This window comes from Leptinotarsa decemlineata, unplaced genomic scaffold (genome assembly GCF_025532065.1).
Source record: "Leptinotarsa decemlineata unplaced genomic scaffold, Ldec_3_MD MMD2_tig00026374_RagTag_RagTag, whole genome shotgun sequence".
NCBI classification, from domain to species: Eukaryota; Metazoa; Arthropoda; class Insecta; order Coleoptera; family Chrysomelidae; genus Leptinotarsa; species Leptinotarsa decemlineata.
The window spans coordinates 1,236,893-1,257,208 of record NW_027412710.1 but is presented as its reverse complement, the minus strand read 5'-3'; the positions used below and the strand labels follow the sequence as shown (position 1 = coordinate 1,257,208).

The window sequence follows — 20,316 nt, the reverse complement described above, 5'->3', positions numbered from 1 at the left end:
ATAGAAATGGATCTGAGTTTGCGATAAAGAACTCCTTGTGTTTCAGATGGAAAAAAGTCCTTACAATATGATTTCTCAAGATCTTATCTCAGGCATTGAGTGTTTGGGTGTGCTACTCAAAAAATTTATAAACCTCTATGTTTATATCAGACCAAAAACGCCACCATCTTTTCTGTTTTTGATACACGACCCAATTATAGAAATTGTTGTGAAATGCCCAAGTGTCATTTAATTTAATATATTGTTGGTTCCGGTTAATCTAGCATATGTATCTCTCAATCCACCGTTGAAGAAACGTTCATATATTGAGTAGGTGGGATTTTACAGTAGAAAATTATTTTTCAATTGTGATATGTCAATCAGGTGAATGGAAGCAAACATAAAGGTTATTACGACTCTTTTGAAGATAAAATCAACATATGTAAGCCTTTCTCAAAGTGATCAGATTTAACTTAGCCCTTGGTATTTATCAAATTACTCCTGAAACCATAAATAAACAAATTGCATGAATGAATTGGTTGTTTTAAGACTTTTTTGCAACGATACATCACATAACTAAGTTTCTCTATTAATAATTGGGGTCAGTACCACAAATAATTAGAGCTATAAGTCTTTGGGAGTATATTAATCATTATTCTTATTCAGGGTCTCTTCAACATAACCAACTATATTTAGAGACATATATTGAAACCAATGACTTTAAAAAAATGAAAAAAAAAATCAACATATGTTCTTCACCTCTAGTTATTCTCAGTATAATTCATTTTGTAATCTAGGTCTTAGGAAGATTGATTGAATATTATTGTGTTAGTAATTTCAAAATGGACTCAGTTGAGTTCGAAAGTTTAATTTAACATATTTGATAAAACATCACAAGTAATTATATTGCTGTTTTCCTCAGTGTTTTTTCAACTTAGCAAACGTAATACAGATTTGAAACTTAAAAATATAGTTGAAAAAGTAACGAACAATGGTATCAAATCTATTTTTTTTTAAAGAAAAATGATAGAATCAGAAAACTGCAAAGCATAGAGGGATATAAAATCCAAATAATCATGAAATCGAAATAGTTTATTGAAAGGCAATGAAAAAAACTTCAGAATTGTAAAACAAAAAAGGTGGTTACGAGTTCAACACTTTTGCTTGCTCACATAGTCATTCAAATAAAAACGTTACTTATCCTTAGTTGAAGACAATCTGATTTTTGTGTCTATCTAATGAAATAGCTAAGGAAACTGAATGCCATTTTGCTGTGAACGAAAAAAATGGGAGTCACTAGAAGTAGTGCTACCAATATAAAAATTAAACATATAAAAACCCACTTGATAATTGCTGAGGATAACAATTCCTTTGGAAGGATTACAGTTATCATCCAAAGCAATACTTTTTGAATTATTTTTTCACTTTCTCAACTATTAATATTTCGGAAACAAATTGATTAATTTCATTTTTAATTTTTATTATCTCCACGTTTTTGGGTTAACGAAAGTTGGAATTTCCACTATTCATTAGAAAACATTGTTAACCACATTCAAACAAAAGTACACACGAAGAAATTGTTATCAATAAAGTATTTCCTCTCATCCTACAGAACAACTTCAACATTTTGTAATGAAAAGGGGAATTTAGTTGTAGCTTGCTTGAAAGGTTCTTGAATCCTCAATATAGCCATCTCTTAATTTATGTCTCAGATGCTTATTTGCGGTGGAATTGCTTTGAAAAGTTATGTCTCTATACTCAATCATCATTTGGATGATTATATGAAGAATTTCACTTGAAAAAACCATTTCAAAAATTGTTACTACAATTTTGAACTATAGCTAATGAGCTGTTTACAATAAATGTTATTTTGTTTAGGTAACATTTACTTTTTGCCTCATTTTTAAACGGTTTTATTTAGCTTGCCCTGTTTGTTTGTACATTTATTTGTTTGGGTCGAATTTAGTAATTAAAGTTTGACCCCCTTCCTGTTGACAAATTGATCTGCTATTTGGTACAAACATTTATACTATAACAATTTTCAATTGAAGGTGATTCATTAGCAACGTCGCATTAGAAGTGACCAACGGATAATCCTCTTACCAACTCTGCAGAGGCGTTCTAAAATAATATTTTTATTTATTTAAACACATAGGTTATTACGTAAAAATTGTTGTAGTAGGTGGCGCTACCTGGTATCAATGGTAAAATTGATTACATTTTCTTGTTATGCCTAATGCAGAACTTGAAAAAAAACAGAAAAATTTACAAAATAATTATTATGTTCCTTTTATATAGAAAGATAACTACAAAGCAAAGAAATAATTATCTATGTTATGCCTATGAAGTTTCAGAATCCATTGACTCGTACGAAGAGGAATCCCCAGTCACACCTTAATCTATTATTATTTGGTTAAAAACAGTGTCTACCATTCCGTCCAATCTCCACATTTTCTCTTCTTCCTTGATCACATGGGCTACAGCATTAGCCCTTCTTTCCGTATCCGTTCCATTGCGAGTTCTAATAAACGTTGGACATCAGAAATTTCCTATGTCACGTTTTCACGAGCTACGCAACCCTTAATTTGAGTCCAGGGTTTACCTCGCAATGGTAAGGAGGAAGTCTCAAAATGGTGATGCCTTCAGCACCAGCTATTGTATCCACCACGTGCTGGTGGATACAAATTTGGAAACGAATTTGGCTCAACTCGTGAAAGAAGGGATTCAAACCATCCTTCAAAGCGTTGGGCATTCATGTCTTCGTGATAATCCCCCGTTTTTTTGGATAAAAAAATTAGTGCACTATCGTCTAAAAAGCCACTATCGCTACCTATATGGGCGACAATTAGTCGTTGCCCTTTACCCGTTGGTCCGCGTAACCCTATTGATAAACCGTCTACAAATGCTTGACGATAACTCATTATTCTCAAAAAAGAAAGAATGAATGGTAAAGCGTACAAAATTTTTCTGGTACTCGTCCAATTCAATTTTTTTTCTACCACGACAATGTACTTTGGGAGCTTGCACAATCCCAATCACCCTTTTTTCACGTACAATGCGTTCAATTGTCGACACGGATATTCCCGTTAAAAATGAACACTGGGCTACAGCTTCCACTGTACTGAGTGTATTTTTTAAATTTTCGTACACTCTACAGGCAATCTGTTTTTCATCTAACGACATAAACTTCCGCTTTCTTTGTACATTACTTGGACCTGCTACGGCATCCATCTTAATACTATAAAAATAATAAAATTCAATCATATTATTCAGCTATTTATCAGTTATTTACTTACCTCAAAAACTCTTTTAAAGTTGATGTATTTTCAAAAACACTTTATTGTGAGATTTTCACTAGAACAGATTAACAAATCCGCAACACGTGTTTTGCTGCACAGTAGCTTTTTCAAGCGTGTTCACTAACAAACTATTCTAGGAAGTAATTAATGACAGTTATACCTGAGTTCAATTACTAGGTCAACTGATTATCTCACAATAAAGTGTGAATGTGATGAAAATCTATGGTAATGTATTTTGAGAAACAAGTATCGCCCAAGTCTATCTTATATTTTAAAGTTAATAAATATAACAGTCTATTCAATAAATATAATAAAATATATTTAATAAATACAAAACAAAGTCACCTTCACAAGAAACAGAACACACTACGCCTATGCAGATAAGGACGCCTGATAATGAAGGAACCGAATGACTAGTTATGGCATTTTAAGGACGCAAATATAATAGACCTGCGAAGTGTTGATCAGTTTATCGATGTTTCAAAGTATTTAACGAACTGGTTCACCTCGTACATCCTATGGATATGCAGAAGCTATCTTGTTACGGGGGGCAAATTTTATGGTATCATCTTACTTTTCAATTATTTACAATGGCGATGCATAGACAATAAAAATGACCCCGGTGAGAATTCAGTTCTAACATTTAACATTGTTGTCGTTAGCTCTCAGTTTAGTTTGTATATGAGTTATCTTCAATTGAAAATTGTTATACTATAGTTTTGATGACAATACGATTTAATAAATTCTATATCATTGTAAATCGAAGATGGCTGCAGCTACAAAATGGCGGATTACTTAAATACCTCAATATGGGTCTCAAATGACACGGCTTTACTACTGAAATAGTAGCACACTTTGAAAAAGATGCAAATTCAAGATGATCGCAGCTACAAAATGGCGGATTACAGATTACCTTGTAATACAGAGGCACTAAATGAACTAAACAGAATGAGAATAATTGAGTAACAAAATTTGAATCTGAAAACTTGAAAATGAAATTAGTGAAGAAAAAATATTGAACGGTTTTTTTGAAAAAAAAAAAAAGATCCTAGGTAGCAGTCATCACATCACTCTTCTCAGGGCGTATTATTTACATATTTACCCAGGTTACGCTACGATACACTTTTTTTCAAACCGTTTATCATAATTTTTTTACTTATTTTATTTACTGTAGACTGTGAAAACAGCAAAAAACATAAGATTCATCATCTTTAGTTTTGAAATGTATCTTTTTCAGAGCTGAAAGAGAAAATCATTAGAAAAACTTAGACTTAGATGGACATTCTGTATCAAAAACTATTCCTCCACAAGTAGATGATTTTACTTCAGGAATAATACAGTGCATCAGTATGAACAGTCACTACCGTTTTACACAATTTCAACGAAAATTCCAATATATTTTAAATCTTTTGAAAGCTTTTTTGCAGATGAGGCTATTTGATACTTAGAAATTTTAAATTCCTCTCAAACAAGATGTAACTTGATTCCTTGTACACTCATAAAAAATTAGGGGGTTGATCTGTAGCGTAGGAGGTTGAAATATTTTACATAAAGATTGTTATTTTCAAAAATATAACTCGACCTGATCTAGGATTTTCAAAATATATTTCCCTTATAAATTCAGATTTTATTTCATCCTAGGTTTCCAATACATACAAATTTAGAAAATATAATACACAATTAAATGTCATTAATGATTCAAAATCAACCGTTCAAAATAAATTCAATACCTGATTCAGAAAGTCCGATAGATCAGCCAAACTGTTGAACTTGAAATTTCAAAATTATAATTGTAATTTGATGAAATCTGAGAAAAACAGTATTAATATTATTCATTCATTTTATATATCATTTCACTTCCTGACCTTGCTACCAATTGAAATGGTCAATGTTTTGAGTAGTTTTCGAGTACAAACGCAATTCTTTCTCAAGATCCTAGATCCCTTGAAAAAGTGTTGCTTTTTTGCTTGAAACATTCTTACTAAGGTAGCTCTATAGGAATCGATTGAGCGAGCACATCTATATTGGTTGGATACGGGCATTCCCTTGCCCCGCTCCAATATTTAGTCCCACAGTGTTTCGTCAGACCCAATGAAGCGAAGAAAGCTGCCGATGATGCCAAGATGCGATTTGCCCATATCGATGGGGATCATCTGACACTACTCAATGTTTATCATGCTTTCAAACAAAGTAAGTATATAAATGTAAGAGCTGATTTATTGAATAATACAATTTTTAAGCATTTCTTTAATTTCCCTCCCCCTCTTTTATTTTTGAACGGGTCAACTTTGAAAATTGAAATTTGGGATGATGAAATTAATGCATGAATACTTTATTTTGAAGTAAAATTGACACATGAAAATTTCAAATGTTACGTTTCAATTTAGCACTAAATCAAAACTGCTCCTATGTGACCTTTCAAAACACTACCTTACCTTTTAAGATCTTTATTCAGAGGATGTTAACAATGTAATTCAGTTACAAGTTGATTTTATTCATTTAACATCATAGTAATGGGATTCTTCCTTTCCATAGAAAACCATACCTGAAATGTAAAAGAATATATGTATGCTCCCTGACTAACTGCTTGATCAGTACTTCGCATTCGACGTTAGAAATCCGAAATTCCTCGCTAGGTTGAAATAGTTGTTATTGTATGTTTCTCAGTTGACTTCACCTATCATTTTTCAGCCGTTGTCTGCCTTATTCTCTATACCTTTCCAAGAATATTTTTTGCATAGATTGTTATTCATCACTTCCAGAAGGATTACTACATATTAGAGCCATATCGCCTGAAAAACAATATTAGTTAGCTCTGGGTTTCTGAATACTGTTTGATATTTTCGGTAAATATTCTGCATAATATGAATGTTCATATATTCGTACTGAATGAGAAAGATTTGGCGACTTACCTTATATGTTTCTATTCTATGGCATGAATAAGGATCGGTAAATAGTTGAAATAGGTTGGAGTCAATATTTTTGTAAACATTCAATAACAAGGTTACAAGGTTAAGAGACAGCAGTTGGTTGACATCTGCCGAACTTTCGTAGCGTCGTTCCAACGACCTACACCGAACTAGTTCTACAGTTGTTCACGGGTGAGGGATTGATCGGTTACTCAAATGTCTCAAGTGGCTGTGGAGGAATTGATAGATTTATGATATTGTGCACAGCGCCCCCTTGGTTCTTGTAGCGTAGATTGGACACACTGTGGCAACAACTGGATATCTGTCAGATGTGGCAGTCTCTCGGATTTCGGTGTTGACCTTCGTTGAGCTTGGTTGAGAGTTCAAGGGTACCATCTGACTGATTTGTAGGATATATATGGTTGTATGTGTGCCATCCTTCACGGGGGTTATTTCTACAAGTCAGGATTGTATAGTGGAAGACTGGTCATTTTGGTGTGGATATTTGCAGTCTGAAACTTAAACTCTTTGAGGATTTGTGGTGGTTACCGAACTCATTGTGCCAGGTGGAAGGATTTCCGAAATCAGATTCATAAGGAACAGAAGGCCCTTAGTCACTCATCAAGTCCCAGTAGGACTTCCGTGCAGAGCACCGCATACGAAGAAACATATAGAAAACCCTTGGCCAGGGGTTTTTAATTTTTTCTTTCTGGGGTGTAGAACACCTTGTTGACAAACTCCCCGGACTTGGAGGTGTTCAGTCACCTTTGGGGTCCTATTTGGTGATCCATTACTGGTCCATCTTGTTGTGTCCTACAGGGTGATCTATCTTGGTGGTGCTACAGGGTGATCCATCTCCGCCGTACTACAGGGTGATCAACCTCCGTCGAACTACGGGGTAGCCTAACACCATATACCGGGTGGCCCAAAAGGAGCACACAAGTTATAATTGGTTTGTTTGAATATTTGTGTAATACTGAGTTATTTAAATAATTGTTTGCCCTTTTGATTATTGTTACCTCTTTGATATAGTGATTGCCTTTCTGGCTGAATTCACCGCTAGTTGACAACGCGTTTGGTTTCATTTGTAAAACACAAATTGAGGTGTTTTCTTCCTTTTACAATTGTTTGTTGACACCGATGCGCCTACGCCTGAGCTCACGCGACGCAAACGAGATTGTCTTATCTTCCAATACTAGTATTTACGATTTCGCCCACACCTACTCAATTTTCGTGGTAGTTTTACTTGACGTATTGTAGTTTCTTTTAAGCGTCGTTACTACCTTAATTTATGGCTGATGGAATTTGTGGTTATATACACCGCGGTCTTGTATTGACATTTTAACCTCGCGTAGTAGTGTAAATATCGCATTGTTGTCTTAGAAGCGTTGTCGATTAATCCATGTAAGTTAGGTTTACTGATTCAATCATATTGGGGATCTTTATCTTTTATTTCCAATATTGATTGGTAAGTTATTGATATTGTAAGTTACTTAGGGTATCTGGAGGATTAAATTTACCTGGCGCCCATTAAGATCTATTTGAAATTTGCTAATTTGGTTAACCCACTCCCGTCTCCACTGTTTAGCTTAGCCGCGGATACCCATCTGTCTTATTTGTTACCGACAGATGATTTAGTCTCCTCTTGTGGTTTGTGAGGTGACACAAGATGGCGACTGGGCGCCATTTGGGAAAAAAACATTAAATGGAAAGGGGGTTTCTTGTGACACATCATTTTGACAAATGCTTCACAACCTTAGAATATAATGTCAATATCTTCAACTACTACAAAATGGCGGAACTTTTAATAATTGCCTGAATACATTGACATTTAATTACATAATATGAAATAATAAGCTTGAGGTCAGTTCAGAAGATGCTCGAAATGATTGACTTGAACTTCTTGACATATGAACAGCCTATCCGATATTTCACGCCAAACATTTTCGAACACATTAACGTCAACATCTCTACGAATATTTATTATTCTCTGCCGTATATCCAAATTGAAGCAGGTTCAGTTTCGTACACCTTTTGCTTCAAATAGTCCCATAAAAAAAGTCCAATGGTGTCAAATTTGGCGAGCAGGCTGGCCATTCTGTAGAGTAGGGCCTAGAGGATGACAGCACGACCAGCTATCGAAAGCGCTCGCAGATAATTAAACAGAAGTTATAGAGCTTCAAATCCGTTTTGTAACTTACATTAAAAAAAACTATTTGTAATTACTTTTTATATGTACCCGATCAAGATTTTATTTGGTGTATCCCATCTATGTAATGTAGTACTAAGGATAAATGAATTCTATCTATCTATCTATCTATTCAAATACGGTTTCCCCGTTGAATTTTGATCGATAAGTAGCGGTCCTACAATATGGTTTCCCAATATTCCTGCCTAAACGTTAATTTTTTTCTGGATATTGGGTATTTGTTTCCCGGAAAACGTGAGGGTTGGTGTCACTCCAATAACGACAATTTTGAATCTTGAAAGCGTCATCTGTCAATTTCACTTCAAAATGAAGTATTCATGCATTAATTTCATTATCCCAAATTTCAATTTTTTTAGTTGACCCGTTCAAAAAATAAAAGGGGGGGACATTAAAGAAATGCACTGTATTTACAGTGAGGGTAATTAGGATTATAAATGTTACAGATATTTGAATTTGACAAGTTGTGGGTTGTTCCTTAAAACAATTAAAGCACCTTATAACTTGAAAATATGACAGTTTTGGTCATTAGCTTTTACAGTTTCATTATCAAGTTACATTAACAAGTATAAAACTGAGTTTTATACTTGATAGTGGGATCAAACCCGAAACCGGTCGTATAAATAAAATCTGCCAGTGGTATTTAGACAAAAGTGTTTTATTCATTTCATTCAAATATTACACAATAAGTGAGTTCTGTGTATTTAGATATTTTGAATTAATTTATATTGTGTGTTTGTGTGCTATGCTTATTTATTTAACTTTTTATATGCATATGCAAGTGTTCGTTACCTGTGTAATTTATTTTGATGTGATTTCTTAACAACATGTTTTGTTTCAGAAACTGTCAAAATAAATAACGAAACTTAATTTTCATCATTTACAATTTTCTCAAACCGAAAATTTTTTCGTATTCACTTTCTGCTTGAAGAAATTTGATACTTCTAGTAAAAAAAAATACTGACTTTATTTCTCAATTGTCTAATCTCAATACCTTCTATTTCGAAAATAGTTAGTGCCAGTTTGGCAGTCTCTTATGAAAATACACTGTTTATATAACAATCATATTGATAGTGTCATTGCTTTTCGAGTTTGAAAGCCGTGGATTTTTGGAATTTCTTCCTGACGTTTCGCTGGCGCGAGTGGCTAGCTTCTTCAGAGGTTCAACCATCATGGCTTGCTGTCCCAATAACTACCTTTTAGGCTTTGTAAAGCATATTTATGCCTTGTCAGGTAATCAGTTGTATTTGTACCTGAATTTGTACCTGTATTTGTACCTGTACTTGTACCTGCACTTGAACCTGGAACATTAACAATCTTGCTGCCTGTTGTCCTGTTCGTTATTCTAGAGCTAAAAGACTAAAAGAGCCTAAAAGGAACTGCAGACTAGGCCAAACGGACAAGTCAGCTGTGGCAGAACACGGACTTAGTGAAGGAGACCACATAATTTTGTTTGAAAACACAGAACTAATTGCCCCAACCAGGGATACCATAGCCGACTGGTACGGGAGGCAATAGAGATCCAGAAACACACGGAGAATTTCAACAGAAAAGAAGAAGCGGTGAACCTCAATCGAATATGGAACCCCATTTTAAGGAATTCTGAAGTCTATCCAAATCCAAGATAGAGTAAAACAAAACAAAACCGAAGCGTGATGTTCACGTGATCGCCCAGTGTCAGATGGAAAGGGCAGCGTTCATTGGTGAATTCGCCTTCTTTGTACGAGTTTGATACCAGCACAGGGTTGTAATCAGTCGTTTGCGTGTTTGTGTGGCGTGCGTTATAGTATATTGTTTAAAATTGTTTTCCAAGATGTCCAGTACAGACACTGCTGATGACACTGTGAGCTATCCTCCGAGTCCAGCCAGGAAACGATCCAAAAAAATACATTTGAGTGATGAGATGAAAGAAGTGATTTTAAATGTGTTCAAGAAAGAGATGGAAGAAATTGAAACATCGACTGTTGACGAAGTTGTATCGAAAGTTTCCGATAAAATTGGAGTGTGTTGCGCTTCGATTTACAATGTTTTACGGGAATATAAACAAAATCATACATTTTCCAAACCGAATACAAATCAGAATCGTCAAACCATTATAAAATCAATAGATGATGCTGATAAACATGCAATCAGGAGGAAAGTGCATGAGTACTTTTTCAGAAATGAAATACCCACGATAGACAAAGTACTCACAGAAATAAATGAAGATGTTTTCTTGCCAAGTTTTAAGCGGTCAACATTCCATAAAGTATTGAAACATTTGAATTTTGTATGGAAAAAACGAGAGCGCAATAGTTTATTATTGGATAGAGAGGAAATTGTGTTATGTAGGAGAGAGTATTTGACCAAAATTAAATATAGGGAACAACAGAGAACAATTTATTATATGGATGAAACCTGGGTTAATGCTGGTCATACTACCCCTAAAGTATGGGTCGATGAAACTGTGACCTCATCTAGGAGGGCCTTTCTAGATGGACTATCCACCGGATTAACAAATCCATCAGGTAAACTAATATTTATATTAAGACCTGCCTCAATCTCAATATATAAAAAGTAGCCGTCGTATTTGTTTTATTTACTTACATACCTCTTCATAATTTCAGGTGAAGGAAAACAGCTTATTATTTGTCACATCGGCAATGAGAATGGGTTTGTTGCTGAAGGGCTGTGGTGCTTCGAGTCGAAGAAAACTGGAGATTATCACGAAGAAATGAATGGTGAATCTTTCGAACAGTGGTTTTCCAAAGTTCTACCTCATCTGGAGGATAATGCTGTGATTGTAATGGACAATGCACCTTATCATTCGCGACGGTTCCGACAAGGTCTTCAAAGAAGTTTGAAATCCAAAATTGGCTGCGATCAAAGAATACTAGCTTTGAAGACTCAATGCTAAGAGTACAGCTACTAAAAATTGTCGAGGAGCGCAAGCTTGAATACCAAAAATATATAGTCAATGAGATGGCAGCAGGCCAAAACAAAATTGTCCTTCGCCTGCCTCCATACCACTGCGAGCTCAATCCCATCGAGTTAATTAGGGCGGATATGAAGAATTTTGTAGCTCAGTACTTTTTGATGAGGCTTTGAAAAGAGTCACAGCGGAGAAATGGGAGAAGTGTGTTCGGCATGTGATATCGGAAGTCGAGACAAAGATGTGGAAGCTTGATAACATAGTAGAGGCACAAATAGAGCCACTGATAATTCAGATTGGTGAGGATGACACTACTGATGAAGAGACAAATTCATCCAGTTGAATAATTTAGATTAATATTCCTTTTGATTTTACATAAAATAAAAATTATCAATAAAGGAATAATTACGTCTCTTTTCATATAATGCTTGAGTGCGCTGTGAAAAATTCAATGAAAATCTATTTATATTACACATATCTGCATTTTCCCCGTTTAAACGGCAAAACTTGTGCATTTCACTCGTTTTTATAAAAAAGTTTTCCTAAGTATGATATAGCATTTGCGATCAATAAGATGTTGGTTCTGAATACGACCCTGGCCAATTCTTGGGATTTTCAATATCACGTGCGTAGGGCATGTCAATGTTTACATCCACTCTATCTTGGATTTGAATTTGCTCTAGAATAACGAACAGGACAACAGGCAGCAAGATTGTTAATGTTCCAGGTTCAAGTGCAGGTTCAAATACAGGTACAAATACAACTACAAATACAACTGATTACCTGACAAGGCATAAATACGCTTTACGAAGCCTAAAAGGTAGTCATTGGATAGCAAGCCATGATGGTTAAACCTCTGAAGAAGCTAGCTACTCGCTCCAGCGAAACTTCAGAAAGAAATTCCAAAAATCCACGTCTTTCAAACTCAAAAAGCAATGACACTGAATACCTCAGCCGTGAAAGTCTAAACCATTTTAATCATATTGATAGACACATCGTATGGAGTAGTGTTTTGACATAAAGAAGCCTTCAAATGTGTCTCGAATCCTCTTTCAAATCTCTTATAATTTCGACAAGAATAAAAATTTCCTCATCTTCAAAAATGAAAAAGTAGTCACAGTTGTCTCAGGTACTATTTCTAGTACTTATTTTTGTTGGGAATATTCTGCTATTGAAGTTGAAATACTATTTTTTTGGGTTGTGCCTGCTGAGCTATATTTATCAATCACTGGTTCTTTGTTCAGTTTCATTACTTTTCAGAAGCATGAATATTTATGTTTCAGCAAAAACAGTTTTGATTACTTTCTTGATAATTGTTTACTTATTAGATTTGTTTAAAGATATACCTAAAGAACTATTTTTTCCCTACTATTTTGAATGCAAACATGTTCGTAATTTGAAATAAACTAATATGTATTTCATTTAATAGATATGGAAGACCCCCAATGGTGCTACGACAACTTTGTAAATTACCGTTCTCTCAAATCTGCGGATAACGTCAGACAACAACTGTCTAGAATCATGGACAGGTTCAATTTGAAAAGAACCTCAACAGATTTCACAAGCAAAGACTATTATATTAATATTCGAAAGGCTCTAGTGAATGGATTCTTTATGCAGGTGAGTACATTACGAGTTTGATGAAAAATTAGAATTGAAACTTTCTATGTCTTTATACCACTTCTTTTAGAAAGTAAAGTTACTGCAGTTCCGTCCTACAAGCACATTTTCAAAAGAATACAATAAACTGAAATAATTAACAATGTACACCCTTATATACCTACAGGGTGTTTCAAATTCGATCCTCACCATTGGGATCTCAGAAACTATGGGAGATACGAAGATGGTTAAATTGGGGCCAAGTTGCGCATTTAACTGACTAACAGTATGCCGTTGAGAAAGTTCTGAAATGCCGAGTATGTCCAGAGATATTCGGAAAAAACAAATTTCGGAAAATGGTTTCTATTTTTTTTTGGTTTTACTTTTCGAAGGATTCGAAAATAAATTGCACTTCCCATTATCACTTTTTTCCAGCTACATAATGGTGTTTTCAGATTTGCTGTCCCACGTTTCGTCCTACGGCCACCACCATCAACTGTATTTTTTCTTATGGGCGCTACATTGGATTCTTTCTGTTTTGAATAGAACCAAATTTTACCTTTTCAATGATGTATCATAAGTTATCATTCTTTTTCGAAAAATTGGAGATATTGAAAAAAATGTCAGGGCAGACAAATCCGCTTTCTGCTTTGCAAGTAATAATAATTTAGGTAGAACCCTGTTTAATGCAAAACCCAAACAGGATAGAATGAAAAAATCAGGTGTTTTCTGTAAATGGAATTCTTCCAGCAGAATGAAGCTTGCAACAGTCTGCCCATTATTTAAAAAGGTGATGTAAGTGACCTAGATAATTATAGAGCAATAAGCCTACTGTCAAGTCTCTCCCAAGCCATTCGAGTTGAATCTAACTATGTTTTACGAACAAAACAAACTATTGCCATCCTCACAGCACGGTTTCACTAAATCCAAGAGTACAGAGTCAGCCCTATGTGAATTTCAGTCGAGAATTGTTAATGCTCTCGACAAGAAAAAATGTGTCATGGCCCTTTTTATAGATTTCTCACGCGCTTTTGATTGTGTGGACCATGAACTGTTACTATCTAAGCTTTATAGATCAGGTGTAAGAGGGGTACCACATGATATGGTGAGATCTTATCTTATAGGTAGGAGGCAAAAAGTGAGAATTGGTCAATGTACAGGCGATGATTGTGATATAAAGCAGGGAGTTCCTCAGGGTTCGAATTTAGGCCCCACTTTTTTTTTGTTATTTGCTAATGATCTAATTACGTTCATCAGTAAAACAAACTTGGTATTTGTTACAAGTTATGATGCTGATGATACAAATATTTTGATTGTTGACAACAACATGGAGGCACTCCATGAGGATATATATGATAAAATCATATTGTGGGCTGGAAAAAACAATTTGAAACTCAACAAATCTAAAACTAACACCATATTGTTCAGCAGACGTGGTCAAAGGGATTCGAATGTGATACTATATGAAAATAGTGAAAAATCAATTAGTACTTAGAAACTGTAAATATGATAGGAATTGTTCTAGATAAAAAATTAATATGGAATCAACATATTGATACCTTATGTAATAAACTGAAGAAAAGCTTCTATTCTAATAGATTAATGTCAAATCATTGCAACTCTAGTATACTCTTAACATTGTACCATGCTTACTTTCATTCACACCTTCGATATGGCATTCTCAACTGGGGTATGAGTGCTTCTGTTGAAAGGATATTTCTCCTCCAGAAATATGCAGTTAGAATAATAGCTAAGCTAGGGTAGCGTGATTCATGTAGAGATGCTTTTAAACAGCTAAAAATTCTTACATTTGACAGCACCCACATACTAGATGGTAGTGCATACATTTTAAAAAATAAATCTAATTTTCAGTCCTCTCTTCCAAATCATAACCACAATACTCTTTCGAAAGATCTAATCGTACCAAACGCTCATAGAACTTCTTTGTATGAAAAAAGCGTAGAGTACAATGGGTGTGAATTATACAATATGCTTCCAATAGCTCTTAAGAATTCCCCAAATATTAATTTGTTCAAAAGTAGCTGAAAAAAAAAATGCTACTTCAAAGAACTTGTTACACTATTCACGAATTCACCAATCAACTAACCTGAGATCTTGAGCTTCAGCACATTTCGTTGAAGTGTTTACTTTCAATACTTGAGAAATTCAAATTATCTAAGAACAATTCGTTCAGGCCAGTCTCAACTCCCTACATAGTAGGTTAATGGACTGACACCTCTCAGAAAACAACTACTCCCCTGGCCTGAACGAATTGTTCTTAGATAATTTGATTTATAGCCAGTCTTCAAGTATGCCCACTGACTATATGTGAAAGTTTTCTTTCCTTATACGAGGAATTGGGCAAATTTCGCATATGCAGTTGGTTACCTCGTTCACAGGCAGATGGGGCGACGACAAACGTGTTGTTTGTTGTATGCTTCAGCTTAGTTCGGGGAATGATACTCTGACGGAATTCCATTTTCAATTATCGGAAATCATCGACTTTATGTTGATGGATATACACTACCTTGCACTGACGAGTGGCCAAACAGCCCGAAACCGGTCTGCATGTGTGTTCCAATAATTGAAAATCTATTGCGGCAGTTGTATCGCCAACAGCATATGCAGGAATAACTTCTGTGAAGAATCCTGCACTGACACCTGTCGGATATAATCCAACGCCCTTCGTGGTATTAGCCAGGGGAGTAGTTGTTTTCTGAGAGGTGTCAGTCCATTAACCTACTGTGTAGGGAGTTGAGACTGGCCTGAACAAATTGTTCTTAGATAATTTGATTTATAGCCAGTCTTCAAGTATGCCCACTGACTATATGTGAAACTTGAGAAATTGTGTGTCGATTATATTTTATTGGCTTTTTTATAGTTTATAACTAGTTACATTTATATGTTACTTTTATTACTTATTGATGTTTATCACTGTTTGTGTTATTGTGTTGTTTATACTATTTTGACTTATAATATGGTTACATATTATTTGAACTGACTTTTATAAAATCGTTATATGTAGTTATTTACATTTATATGTTTTTACATTTACTTTTATAATTGACAATTTCTTTGTTTATTGTGAAATAAATATTATTATTGTCCAAACCGGTAGAAATTTTGACGTGTGAACACGTCTGTTTGGACAAAAAAATCTGCAATGTACGAACATCTTCAAGAATCAAATCACAAGATAAATGAAGATAACCTCAAAATCCTAACATAATATGTAATAAAGGGAGAAAAATGAATTTGTTGGAGGCCATGGAAATTAACAAATCAATTGAAAACTAGAAACATATGCCCTAAACGAGAAACTCGATTTATGTAGGTCCCCTCTCTTGAATTTATGGGTTTAACATCTCCTAGAATTTTCAGACGGGAATTTTAAAAGTTGGCATCTTGGTTTCTTCAACTTTAACTACCTGTCTCTCAAATACCTTTCCTTGCAGCATATCTGGAAAGTCTAATATAAACGATATTTCAAACTTCAGATTTCAGGTTTATATAATAGGGTCAAATCCGAAACCGGTCGTATAAAATCTACCAGTGGTATTTAAACAAAAAAGTGCTTTTTATTCATTTCATTTAAGTACTATATTGGTCTTATATATTTTAGTTTATTTTGTATTTTCTTTAATAACTGATATACTTGTATAATATTTATGTATATTGGGACATCTATTTCTGATGAGTCTATTTCTATTATGCCACATTGTTCTACTAAGGCAGCTGTTGAGTTTTTGTTTTTTTTTTATTTATGATCAATATTTATTACAGGTGGCACATCTAGAGAGGACGGGTCACTACCTCACAATCAAAGACAACCAAATAGTTCAACTCCATCCATCCACTTGCCTAGATCACAAACCAGAATGGGTCATATATAATGAATTTGTTTTGACTACCAAAAACTATATCAGAACTGTGACGGATATTAAACGTAAGTTGCAACTCCCTTTATAATTCTCTGATTTGGGAAGTTTGTTCTGACACCCTGATAACGAACAGTTGAGAGGAATATTTCACATATAGTGGTAAATAGAGATAACATTTTATTGTGATACAATAATTGACTCAATTGAATTATTGGCGTTTGATTGAAGTTCAGAACATTCTCTTGTAATCGGAAGTTGTGGTTTTCAGCTCATACAATCTTATTATTGCTTTAGGAAGCGATTTGTGGCATTAATGATTTTCCACGAATTATTTATTATTTTTTCAACAATCCATGTTGAATAAATAATAATAAAAATAGTATCATTTATTTCACATTTAAATTGTAAAAATACAAGTGCATAAAACCAATAATTGGTTAATACGCCCAAATACAGAAAATACAATGTAATATTAATATCTTTGGGAAAGAAAGGTTTTGATTTCTACTTCTCTGTCCATCTACTTCTTCCTTTCAAAGGAAGAAAGCAAATAATTTCAGAATAAGCTCTTTACAAATACATGTAGATCATGCACAGAAGTTACTTTCAGACACCAATTGGAAGGAAAAGCCCCCTCCAAACAACTACTTTCATGTAAACATTGACTTACACCAAACAAAGAGTACTTTCGAAACGACTACTCCTATATGAACATTGAATTAAACAGTTTAATCTTCCTCTTGAAGATGATCACTTGGTGATCGAAACACATGTCAAGGTGTTAAAAATAGAGATTTGGTGTTGGAAAAAAACTCCAGTAATATTCATTACTACACCAAAGGTTCCAAACAGTGCATCATATGTGAATTAGAAACACATCCCTTTAAAACTTAAAAACCAACATTTGAAACATCAATTTGACTACTTTTCGAAGTGAATTCGAACAACTCATGAATTAAACTCAACTTTATTTTGTTCAAACTTGCATTTGCTGTAATAACCCAAATTGAGGAACATTCCCCATTGTTGGAATATAGTAAGGATGTACTACGATGTCTAACAGGCCTTTTTACAGGTCACTGTCATTTGAATAATCATATGCAGAGACTCGGACTGTCGGAAAACAGTGTGTGTGTCGCCTCTGTTTGGAAAATGATGAAACAGCAGAGCATATACTTTGTGCCTGCCCCGCTGGGGACCGAATCAGGTTTTTAGAGTTCGGCAGAGCCATACTCTTACCATCTGACCTGAAAGACCACTCTTCATATAATAATAATAATTTTATTAGTCTCAAGAAAAACACAGTTTTCAGACACGTCAATACAATTTCTAAAATAGGTTTGAGAGGATAAGATTCGTCAATATAGTTCAAAAAAAATGCTTGTAGATAAATTAGAGTCACAAAAATATACAAGTTAACAAGATGAAATTCCAATCGTATAAAAATTGACTAAAACGTAAAGCCATGAGCTTTACAAATTATTAATCACATATCTAACATATTGTATATATTCAAAGTTGAGTAAAAGTTCGGGAGGTGACCACAAAAGTGTCTCTTTTTTCTTGAATAACTTCGAAAAATTGATCAATTTCATATAAAGAATGTTTGGTTAATATTTTCAATAAGTTTTTGAATCTTCTGAATGGCAAGTTACGAAATTCGACAGATAAGGCATTGTATAGCTTAATTCCTATATTATCTGTTCTTTTCAACCTATTAGCTGTATTAACAAGGTTTGATTTATTTCTTGTATCATGGTATATCCTTGTGAGCAACTTTATTCATCAAGTTTTGTTGAACAAGAAGCAGATTTTCATAGACAATAACTGAGTATAGGGTCATTATTTTAAGTTTTGCAAATATTGGTCGACACTTTTCTTCATAATTGGCAGAGATTATGCTTCTAACTGCAGATTTTTGAATGACAAATATTCTATTAAGATGTACCTTTGATGCATTATTCCAATTTTCCATACCTAAGGACTGAATGATATGTTGCAAGTGCCGCACTTTGATTTACTATTTTTTTTTATTCTTCTGATAGCAAAAACTGTCTTGCTAAGTTCGCTACACATGCTATTTATATGGTCTATCCATTTCAGGTTGGAATCTATTTGTACTCCCAAAAATTTGGTAGAATTATTGTTATCTCGATTTAAGCAATTTGTTTCAAAAGTTGGAGTTTCTGTTTGGTGTGAACCATGATCGAGCTTTCTCTAATATGTCAGTATGGATCATATGAGGATCATCTATTTTATCTATTTTTTTGCTCAAAGTTGCATCATCTGCATACAATATAGTTTCTATGTCTGACGAGTTCATCACGTGAGGCAGGTCGTTGATATAGAATAGAAACAGAAGTGGCCCCAATATTGACCCTTGTGGCACTCCTCTTAATGTTTTTCTTTTTTCACTTTTGGTATTTCCTAGATCAACAATTTGATATCTTTCGTTAAGGTATGACTTCATCAGGTCCAGGCAGGTACCTCTCACTCCGTAGACATATAATTTGGCCAATAAAATCGAGTGATTTACAGAATCGAATGCTGAAGTAAGGCCTGTAAAAACGCTCGCACATATCAACTAATCGGCTTCGTTAAGAAGCTGGGTTTATTTGGTCGAGTGTGATTAGGTGTGAGCCACAATAAACTCTTGCTGGTTGCGGTGGAGGGTCGTATAGACCCATTCACTTTGGACCTAACCTAACTTAACCTAGCCTTAATAGCATGAAAGAAATGAATCACATAAAATCAAGTAAACTTGTCTTATATTACATACTTATCAGGATTGGGACAGGACTCGACCAGTTTGGGCGTAATATTCTCTTTTCATATTCAGTTAATTCAATTACCCTGTTGTAAAGTTCTATTTTTTAAAGCTTCATAAGCAGTATTGAATGTGATAAATTGAGTTCACTGATAGTTTAACAGTTATATGCTCATTTATTTCTATACCTATCAGACTTAATTTCTAAAGTGATTCTTTTTTTTATTTTGATTGTTTATTTTAGTGATACTTATTTATCTTTTTTCTTTTTCAGCTGATTGGTTATTGAAGATAGCACCACAGTATTATGATCTGAACAATTTTCCACAATGTGAAGCCAAGCGACAATTAGAAATCCTGCAGAGCAGATTAGAATCCAAACAGTTTCAACAAGGTTTTTGATTTTTCTCAGTTAATTTTTCGATGCTATTCTTACACTAGTAACAATTTGATTGAAATTTGATTATTTATAGTTTGATATTTGTACCATATTTGACATTATGCAAGTTATTGATATAATCCTTTTCATTCCACGAGTAAAATTAATGTCATATTTTTAGTCGTTTTATTTGAGTCTTTACCATCGTTCATACGGAAATAACACAAAATCAAGTATTTTGAATAAATGAGAAATTGTAAAACGGAACATCTCATTGGGATGGTACTATTCCAATTAAAATGACATTTTGGGTGACTTTAATCAACATCTACTTAATGATTCCCTATTTATCATTTTTGTAGAGATTAATGGAAAGAATATGATCC

At 34.1% G+C, this 20,316-nt stretch overlaps 1 protein-coding gene across 1 annotated transcript in view; it reads left to right on the top strand.

The window, feature by feature from the left end:
- Dhx15 (DEAH-box helicase 15) overlaps window positions 1–20,106 on the top strand; it is a 45,040-nt gene extending 24,934 nt beyond the window's left edge. The window contains exons 6-9 of the mRNA XM_074185350.1: window positions 5,346–5,468; window positions 12,734–12,924; window positions 16,687–16,849; window positions 19,826–20,106. Coding sequence (XP_074041451.1) covers window positions 5,346–5,468; window positions 12,734–12,924; window positions 16,687–16,849; window positions 19,826–19,953 — 605 coding nt within the window. The 3' untranslated portion in view covers window positions 19,954–20,106. The remainder of the gene's footprint in view (window positions 1–5,345; window positions 5,469–12,733; window positions 12,925–16,686; window positions 16,850–19,825) is intronic.
- Window positions 20,107–20,316: the final 210 nt, after the last annotated feature.